Source organism: Oenanthe melanoleuca, chromosome 28 (assembly GCF_029582105.1).
Source record: "Oenanthe melanoleuca isolate GR-GAL-2019-014 chromosome 28, OMel1.0, whole genome shotgun sequence".
In the NCBI taxonomy this organism is placed as follows: domain Eukaryota; kingdom Metazoa; phylum Chordata; class Aves; order Passeriformes; family Muscicapidae; genus Oenanthe; species Oenanthe melanoleuca.
The window spans coordinates 3,746,985-3,757,008 of record NC_079361.1 but is presented as its reverse complement, the minus strand read 5'-3'; the positions used below and the strand labels follow the sequence as shown (position 1 = coordinate 3,757,008).

The window sequence follows — 10,024 nt, the reverse complement described above, 5'->3', positions numbered from 1 at the left end:
GCCACCGGAGCCGGGACGGCGGGGACGTCACGCGCTGGTTTGGGTTACGCCGCCTTTTGTCCCGGTGACACCTGGCAGGTGTCGCCGCGCCCGGGTGGCAGCCACCAAAGGGGTGGGGGGGGATGGTGGAGAATCCCCCTCCCCACAACCCAAAACCGCTGGGAAAAAGCAGAGTGGGGGGGCTCAGACAAGGGGGTGACAAGGACCGAACCCCCCCCCGGCAGTGACCGAGGAGCCCCCTCCCCAAAACACCCCTCGATGGAGCAAAGGGAACGAGGAGATTTTGGGGAAGGGGAGGTTCGGGATCGGCTGGGCAGGGTGAGAAGGAGAATTTTGGGGTGAAAAGGGGAATTTGGGGGTGGGTACGGGGGGCTCTGAGGGGGTTTTGTCCCCTGGTCCTGCCAGCCTCGTGCTGCCCACAGAGTGGGGGGCTGAGCACAGGAACACGGGGGGACCCCCCAAGCACCGAGCAGGCTCCAAACCCCCCCAAAAAATCCCCCCAAAAAGCTGCGGGGGCTGAAGGCAGCAGCAGCAACCCCCTCCTCCTCTTCCTCCTCTTCCTCCTCCTCCTGCTGCTGCTGCTGCTGGGGCTGGATGCAGGGATGGGGATGCAGGGATGGGGATGAGGATGGGGATGGCGTTGTCATGGCAACCCCGCATCCAGCCTCAGCCTCGGCGCTGCCGCACCGCGGCGCCTCCACCCCGCCCCGACCCCCTCCAACCCCCCGGTGACACCCTGGACCCCCCCCAAAAACCCCCCAACCCCCCTCTCATTATCAACTCCAACCCTCCCCACCCTTAAAAAAAAGATCCAAAATCCATTTCCCACCTCAAATCTCCTCCCAAACGCTGAGCCCAACCCATCTTTTTCCACCCCCCTCCCCAAAATAATAAAATAATAAAAAAAAATTAATGAAAAAAAAATTAAAAAATAATTTAAAAACAACAAAGATCCACTGGGAATGATCCTCTTTAATGCTCATTTTCCACACATTTGCCAAACGGGAACGTGGCGTGCAAGAAGGGGAGTGTGCACCAGTGGCCACGGGCAGGGGCTGGATTTTGGGGTGAGGGGGGGAAAAGGGAGGGGGTCACAACCACCCCACCCACCCCAAAAAACTCCCCCCACCGACCTCCAAACCTTCCAGCTGAGAAAAAAAAAAAATATATATATATAAAGCACTAAAGGTGAAACATTCAGTGCCCCCTCCCCGAACACTTAGGACGATACAATCAAAGGTAAAAACCTTAGAGGGGGGAGCAAAGATAAATAAACCCCCCCTCGAAAAAAATACAACAACAACAACAAAAAAAAAAAAAAAAAAAAAGGTTTGGTTTCTTCATATCTTCAGTTTTCACAATTTTTTTTTTTTTTTTTTTGTTTTATCTTAAAAAGTCGTTACAAAAAGAGCCATCGAGGAGCCTCCTACAAAAACGGGTTAGTGTTTGTCCCTGGGGGGGGGGGGGAGGGAATTTGGGGGTGGGGGGTGTCACATTCTGTGTGTCCCCCCTCCCCTCAACCCCACCCTGACCCCCCCTTTGGTGCTCTCCACTCACGAAACCCCTTAAAAATTGCACGTGAGGTTTGGTTTTCAACAGATTCCGGCAGCTCCATGGGCTGGGGGTGGGTTTTGGGGGGGTTGCTTTACACTCCCCCCCCCCTCCCCAAAAAAAAATGGGGGGCTGGGGGGGTGTCTGTGCTCAAAATTTTTTAGGGGAAGGGTCATCAGTGCAGCCTGGGGGAGGAAGATGCTGCACCTGAAGGAGGGACGGGGGTTACAATCAATTTTTGGGGAGGGGAGGGGGTCACAACATTTTTTTTTTTTTTTGGGGGGGGGGTCTAAACCATTTTGGGGTGTGGCTAAAACATCAAGGACAACCCCACAGCAGCAGCCCCCACCTCAATTCTCAATTTTTTGGGACCCCCCCCCCAAAACAAGACCCAGCCTCACCCCCCAAGGCTGAAATTTTTGGGGAGAGGCGGCGGGTGGGGGGTGGGAATCGTGGCTCATCCAAAGAGAGGAAGAGGAAATAAAACCCAAAAAAAAAAAAAAAAAAAACCACCAAAAAATTTACCCTGTTCCATCCAGCTGCCCGTGGGCTCCACCCCCTGCTGCTGGCTGAGGTGGGGGGCCCCCCCAAACCCCCAAAAACCCCCAAAAAACCCCAGCTGGTCCCTTGCCCCCCCTCCCCAGAGCGTGACTGGCGTGGCAGGGGGTGGCACAGAGGGGACAGAGCGTCCCCACCTCGCTGTCCCTCTGTCCCTCCTGGGGGTTGGGGGGCTCAGAGAGGGGGAGGGACCCCCGGGGGGGGCTCAGAACTCCACCTTGCAGGCGGGGAAGGTCTCGTCCTGCATGGCCACGGTGCTGTTGCTGCCCAGCACGGTGATTCCCAGCTCCTGCTGCCGCTCGTGCGTCTCCTGGTACCACTCGTGCATCACCAGCGAGTCGAAGGTGGGGATCAGCGTCACCTGAGGGGAGGGACAGGCCGGGTGTCACCGCCCCCCCAGGGGGTGGGAGGGGACAGACAGGGCACTTTGTCACACCCCCAGCATCGGGAAAGGGGCACCCAGGACACGCTGTCACCTCCCCAACATCGGGAAAGGACACCCAGGGCGTTTTGTCACCTTCCCGACATTAGAAAGGGGCACCCAGGACACTTTGTCACCCCCTGAACACCCAGAAGGGGCACCCAGGACACTTTGTCACCCCCCAATATGGGCAAGGGGCTCATGCCACCACCCCTTGTCACCCCCAAAACACTGGGAAGGGGCACCCAGGACAATCTGTCACCCCCCAAATATTGGGAAGGAGCACCCAGGACACTTTATCACACCCCCAGGAACAAGAAAGGGACACCCAGGACACTTTGTGACCCCCTGAACACCTGGAAGGGACATCCAGGACACTTTATCACCCCCCCAGGAACAAGAAAGGACACCCAGGACAATCTGTCACCTCCCAAATATCAGGAAGGGGCACCCAAGACACTTTGTCACCCCACTAGGAACAAGAAATGACACCCAGGACAATTTGTCACCTCCAATATCTGGAGGGGGCTGATTCCACCACCCCGTGTCACCCCCTGAACACTGAGAAGGGACACCCAGGACGATCTGTCATCCTCCTAGGAACAAGAAAGGGGCACCCAGGACACTCTGTCACCCCCCAAATATCGGAAAGGGGCACCCAGGACAACTTTGTCACCCCCTGAACACCGAGAAGGGACACCCAGGACACTCTGTCACCTCCCTAACATTGGAAAGGGGCACCCAGGACAATCTGTCACCCCCCAACTATTGGGAAGGAGCACCCAGGACACTTTATCACACCCCCAGGAACAAGAAAGGGACACCCAGGACACTTTGTCACCCCCTGAACACCTGGAAGGGACATCCAGGACACTTTGTCACCCCCTGAACACTGAGAAGGGACACCCAGGACACTTTATCACCCCCCCAGGAACAAGAAAGGACACCCAGGACAATTTGTGACCCCTCAATATGGGCAAGGGGCTCATGCCACCACCCCTTGTCAACCCCAAAACACTGGGAAGGGACACCCAGGACAATCTGTCACCTCCCAAATATCAGAAAGGGGCACCCAGAACACTTTGTCACCCCCCCCAAATATTGGAAAGTGGCATCCAGGACAATTTGTCATCCGTCAGCGCCAAGGAGGGTCACCCAGGTCAATTTGTCACCCCTCAATATCAGCAAGGGGCTGATGCCACCACCCCCTGTCACCCCCAAAACACTGGGAAGGGACACCCAGGACAATCTGTCACCTCCCAAATATTGGAAAGGGGCACCCAGGACACTTTGTGACCCCCAATATCAGCAAGGGGCTGATCCCACCACCTCTTGTCACCCCCTGAACACTAAGGGACACCCAGGACGATCTGTCATCCTCCTAGAAACAAGAAAGGGGCACCCAGGACACTCTGTCACCCCCAAAACACCTGGAAGGGACATCCAGGACACTCTGTCACCCCCTGAACACCCGGAAGGGACACCCAGGCCAACTTTGTCACCCCCAAAACACCTGGAAGGGACACACAGGCCAACTTTGTCATCCCTCAGCACACAGAAGGGACACACAGGACACTTTGTCACCCCCTGAACACCAGGAAGGGACACCCAGGACACTTTATCACACCCCGAGGAACAAGAAAGGGACACCAAGGACACTTTGTCACCCCCAAAACACACAGAAGGGACACCCAGGACACTCTGTCACCTCCCTAACATTGGAAAGAGGCACCCAGGACATCCTGTGACCCCCCAACTATTGGGAAGGAGCACCCAGGACACTTTATCACCCCCCCAGGAACAAGAAAGGACACCCAGGACAATTTGTGACCCCTCAATATGGGCAAGGGGCTCATGCTACCACCCCTTGTCAACCCCAAAACACTGGGAAGGGACACCCAGGACAATCTGTCACCCCCCAAATATCAGAAAGGGGCACCCAGGACAACTTTGTCACCCCCTGAACACCAAGAAGGGACACCCAGGACACTCTGTCACCTCCCTAACATTGGAAAGGGGCACCCAGGACAATCTGTCACCCCCCAAATATTGGGAAGGAGCACTCAGGACACTTTATCATCACACCCCCAGGAACAAGAAAGGGACATCCAGGACACTTTGTCATCCTCCCCAGGAATAAGAAAGGACACCCAGGACAATTTTTCACCCCCCAGTATCAGCAAGGGGCTGATGCCACCACCCCTTGTCAACCCCAAAACGCTGGGAAGGGACACCCAGGACAATCTGTCACCTCCCAAATATCAGAAAGGGACACCCAGGACACTTTGTCACCCCCCAAATATCAGAAAGGGGCACCCAAGACACTTTGTCACCCCACTAGGAACAAGAAATGACACCCAGGACAATTTGTCACCTCCAATATCTGGAGGGGGCTGATTCCACCACCCCGTGTCACCCCCTGAACACTGAGAAGGGACACCCAGGACACTCTGTCACCCCCAAAACACCTGGAAGGGACACCCAGGACAATTTTTCACCTCCTCAACATTGGAAAGAGGCACCCAGGGCATTTTGTCACCTCCCCAACATTAGAAAGGGGCACCCAGGACAATCTGTCACCTCCCAAATATTGGGAAGGGGCACCCAGGACACTTTGTCACCCCCCAAATATCAGAAAGGGGCACCCAGAACACTTTGTCACCCCCCCCAAATATTGGAAAGTGGCATCCAGGACAATTTGTCATCCGTCAGTGCCAAGGAGGGTCACCCAGGTCAATTTTTCACCCCCCAGTATCAGCAAGGGGCTGATGCCACCACCCCCTGTCACCCCCAAAACACTGGGAAGGGACACCCAGGACAATCTGTCACCTCCCAAACATTGGAAAGGGGCACCCAGGACACTTTGTGACCCCCAATGTCAGCAAGGGGCTGATCCCACCACCTCTTGTCACCCCCTGAACACTAAGGGACACCCAGGACGATCTGTCATCCTCCTAGGAACAAGAAAGGGGCACCCAGGACACTCTGTCACCCCCTGAACACCTGGAAGGGACACCCAGGACACTCTGTCACCCCCTGAACACCTGGAAGGGACACCCAGGACACTTTATCACCCCCCCAGGAACAAGAAAGGGACACACAGGACACTCTGTCACCCCCTGAACACCCAGAAGGGACATCCAGGACACATTGTCATCCCTCAGCACACAGAAGGGGCACCCAGGACAACTTTGTCACCCCCTGAACACCCGGAAGGGACGCCCAGGACACTTTATCACACCCCGAGGAACAAGAAAGGGACACCAAGGACACTTTGTCACCCCCAAAACACACAGAAGGGACACCCAGGACACTCTGTCACCCCCAAAACACCTGGAAGGAGCACCCAGGACACTTTATCATCACACCCCCAGGAACAAGAAAGGGACACCCAGGACACTTTATCACCCCCAAAACACCCAGAAGGGACATCCAGGCCAACTTTGTCACCCCCTGAACACCCGGAAGGGACACACAGGACACATTGTCATCTCTCAGCACACAGAAGGGGCACCCAGGACAACTTTGTCACCCCCAAAACACCTGGAAGGGACACCCAGGACACTTTATCACACCCCGAGGAACAAGAAAGGGACACTAAGGACACTTTGTCACCCCCAAAACACACAGAAGGGACACCCAGGACACTCTGTCACCTCCCTAACATTGGAAAGGGGCACCCAGGACATCCTGTGACCCCCCAACTATTGGGAAGGAGCACCCAGGACACTTTATCACCCCCCCAGGAACAAGAAAGGGACACACAGGACACTCTGTCACCCCCTGAACACCCAGAAGGGACATCCAGGACACATTGTCATCCCTCAGCACACAGAAGGGGCACCCAGGACAACTTTGTCACCCCCTGAACACCCGGAAGGGACGCCCAGGCCAACTTTGTCACCCCCCAGCACCGCAAGGCAGCCCACCCCACCCTTCCCCACCCAGGCTGGGGGTCTCACCTGGATGTCCAGGCCCCACTGGTGCTTCCCTGCCAGGAGGGCATCGAGCAGGGGCCGCAGCACGCCGTCCTTCAGGTGGTCATCGCCGCTCACCACGTAGCACAGCGAGCGCACGCGCCGGAAAAACTCCTCGTCCACCGTGCGGGCGCTCCAGGAGCCGGGCAGGTAGGCCAGGTCCACGTAGACGGGGGGTCCCTGGGGGGCTGCAGCCCTTGTGCCTGCCGGGGTGAGGAGGGGACAGAGGTGACGGCAGCCCCCCCAAAAAACCCCCGCGGCGCCGCCCCTCCGTCCGCCCGGCCCTACCTGCTGGCGACGCCCGCCCCGCTCCGGCCGCCGGCCGCGCTCGGGCCGAGCCGGGCGCGCCCTTCTTGTCCCCGAGGGGTGGCCTGGCCTTGTCGCCGGGAGGTTTGGGCTTGGTGGCCGAGGCGGGGACACGGGCGGGCTCGGCTTTGGGGGCGGAGCCCAGGCGGGACGGGGCCCTCTTCGCCCTGCTGCCGGGGGGCTCCTTGCGGCCGGGGGGCAGCGACTCGGGGTCCACCATGCAGATGCCGGGCTGGGCAGGGAGGGGACACGGGTCCTTCAGGGGGGCCGGCAGAGGGTCGCACGCTCTGGCCGCGCCGCGGGGCGGCCGCTCCGAGTCCTCGTCCGACTCCAGCCCGTCGGCCAGGACGGACGGGCAGTCCTCGGCGGCCGCAGGGAGGTCGGAGTCGGACAGGGTGGGCAGCGACTCGCTGACCGACGTGGGGGGGGTCTCGCCCGGCCGGCCCCGGGGCGGCGCCAGCTCCTGGGAGGGGTCGCTGTCCGACGGCTCCCGCGGGCTGGCGGCGGCCGAGGGCGACCGCTCGGACTTGGGGTGCTCGAACTCGCAGGGGGACACCAGGCACAGATCCACGTCGTGCGGCGAGTCCGAGCGGCGGCCGGCCTTGCCGTCGGCCCAGGGCGGGTGGTGGCACGGCCGCAGCGGCAGCGACAGCCCCGCCTTGGCGGCCTCGGGCTCGGGAGCCTCCCCGCAGCGCCCGTCCTCGGGGGGGGACTCGCTGACCGGCGGCAGCACCTGCTCGAAGGACACCGAGAGCGACTCGTCCACCTCGGTGGAGTGCGGGGAACCCACCTCGGCCGGCAGCGAGGGCGTGGTGATGGTGGGCGACACGTCGGGGACGTCGTCCTTGAAGGGGCTGAGCGACAGGCACCCCGCCTGCTTGTCCCTGCCCGCTCCGGCCGCCGGCCACGCTCCCTGCTGCCGGCCGGCGCCCGCCTCCTCCCCGCCACCCTCCGCCGGCGACTGGTGGAAGGGCGTGTGGCCGGCGCTGGCCGGCCCCGAGCTGGCCGGGGACATCATCTCCAGCGTCTTCTCCTCCGAGCTGCCGCAGGGATCCTCGGCGCCGTGGTTGAGCAGCCCGGTGGGCGTCAGGTCCAGGTTGATGCTGCGGTCGCTCCTGGGGGTCCTGGCCGCGGGGGACGGGGGGCACGCGGCGCGCGGGGGGCTGCTCCCGGCCTCCTCCTCCTCCTCCAGCCCGTTCTCCAGGCGGGACGGGTCCCCCGGGCGCCGGCTCCCCCCGTTCTCCAGCGACGACGGCTCCAGCTCGCTGTCGGCCGTGGCGATGCCTTCGTCCGTGGATTCCTCCTTCCTCCTCCTCTCGGCCTCCGGCAGCATCTCCTCGGGGGAGGAGGACTTGGAGCCGTCCGAGGCGCCCGGCTCCTTCTGGCTGCTTTTAGCCTTGGGCTTCTCTGGCTCTTTCTTGAGCGTGGATTTCTTGATGCTGCCGGTCTTGGCCGGGGGTTTGCGGCTCTCCGGGATCGGCGTTTTCCTGGCTGGAGCCCTGGCCGGAGCTTTGGCCTCTGCCTTGGGGTCCTTGCGCAGCGTCTCGGCCTTCGCCTCCTTCTTCACCACCTTCACCTCCTTCTTGGCCTCGGCCCCCTCCTCCTTCTTTGGTGGCTTCTTCTCCTCCTTCCTGGCAATCGGCTCCTTCTTGGGCGCCGCTCTCTCCTTGTTCGCCTTCGGCTTCGCGTCGCCCTTCGCCTTCTCGGCTGCCGAGTCCGGCTTGGCTCGGCCATCCTTGGCTTTCTCCTCTTCTGACCCCGTCCTGGCTGCATCCCCCAGGGGTTTTGGCTTCTCCTTGTTCCCAGCTTTCACCTCCTTCCTCTCCACCTTGGCAGCCTTCTCCTTGGGCGCCGGCGCCGCTGCCTCCACCAAGCTCAGCTTGGAGCCCGACTTGAGGCTCTCCTTGCTCTCCGCCCTCCTCTGCTTGGGCGCCTTCTCCGCCGGCGCCGTCCCCTTCAGGTCATCCTTGGTGACCACGGGCTGCTTGAGGAACTCCAGGTGCTTCACCTTCTCCAGCCCTTCCAGGATGCGAGCCTGGGGCGTGCAGCCGGGGAACAGCGCGCGGATGATCTTCTCGGAGCGGCTGACGGGGTGCCACACCAGCAGCACGCACACCGACGTCAGGCACTGCAGCGGCGCCTCCCGCTCCTTGGGGAACCCGTCCCCGGCCCAGCGCTGCAGCAGGAACTCCAGCTCCTCGCTGCCCTTCACGGGGTTCAACACGTACATGTCCAGCCTGCCCACGCCCATCTTCTGGAACAGCACGGTGGGCTCGGCGCGGGCGCCGCCGGCGCGGGCCAGCGGGTTGGGCCGGATGCCCAGCCTGTCCAGGTAGTGCAGCGCCAGCGCCGCCTCGTCGCAGCTCTTGAGCACCCGCGAGTCGCCCTCCAGCTCCTTCAGCCTCTCGCAGGCGTTGAGGAACACCACGCCCAGCTCGGGCGAGATGAGGTTCTTGGCCCAGTCTTGGCCCTGCGCGCTCTGCTCCTCCTCCTGCTCGGCCAGCTTCCTCTGCAGCAGGCTGTTGATGCCCGGCAGGCTGTCGGTGCCCGCGTGCGTCACCAGGATGGAGTCGATGCGGTCCAGGTGCCTCACCAGCTTCCAGAAGGACGACTTGGGGTTGGAGCCGCCGTTCACCAGCACGTTGAAGCCGTTGACGGCGAAGAAAGCCGAGTCTCCTCTCCCTCCCGGGAAGATGTAGCAGCAAGGCTTGGAGAGCTTCAGGAAGCCCACCATGGTGGGGGGCTCCAGCAGGTCGAAGGGGGATTGGGGCTCCAGGGACTCGGACAGGTACTCCATGAACTCCTCCAGCCCCTCCATCTCGGGCAGGACGCAGCCGGGGTTGTAGCGCAGCTCGATGAAGTCCTGCAGGTTGTGGTGCTCCAAGCCAGAGTCCTTCCACTCCCCGAAATCGGGGCAGCTGATGGTCAGCCTGGCCTTGGCCGAGGGGTCTGCAGAGCTCAGGATCTCCCCCACCTGCACAGAGGGGCAGCTTCAGGTGGGGTCACCCCCCCTGTCCCCCACTGGGATGGGGCCATGGGGGTGGGAGGTGTCCAGGGACACACTGAACCATTGAATCCACACCTGCTGCCCATTTCTGGGGGGATTTTGGGCTGCCAGCCCCACCTCTGCTGCTGGGCAGGGTCCTGGAGGGCAGGGGGCTCCCAAGGGAGGGGTTTTCCCTGACCACCCCCCTCAAGGCCTGGAGGTGAG

At 61.2% G+C, this 10,024-nt stretch overlaps 2 protein-coding genes across 2 annotated transcripts in view; one reads left to right on the top strand and one right to left on the bottom strand.

Moving 5' to 3' along the window:
- Positions 1–952: 952 nt before the first annotated feature.
- Positions 953–9,802, bottom strand: MAP1S (microtubule associated protein 1S). Its single transcript, XM_056512881.1, has 3 exons — positions 6,796–9,802; positions 6,493–6,710; positions 953–2,470 (listed from the first exon to the last, which is right to left on the bottom strand). The coding sequence occupies exons 1-3, from the start codon at positions 9,629–9,631 to the stop codon at positions 2,315–2,317; spliced, it is 3,210 nt and encodes a 1,069-aa protein (XP_056368856.1). The 5' UTR covers positions 9,632–9,802; the 3' UTR covers positions 953–2,314.
- Positions 9,669–10,024, top strand: part of ABHD8 (abhydrolase domain containing 8) — a 10,746-nt gene continuing 10,390 nt past the window's right edge. Inside the window, exon 1 of the mRNA XM_056512367.1 lies at positions 9,669–9,809. Coding sequence (XP_056368342.1) covers positions 9,669–9,809 — 141 coding nt within the window. The remainder of the gene's footprint in view (positions 9,810–10,024) is intronic.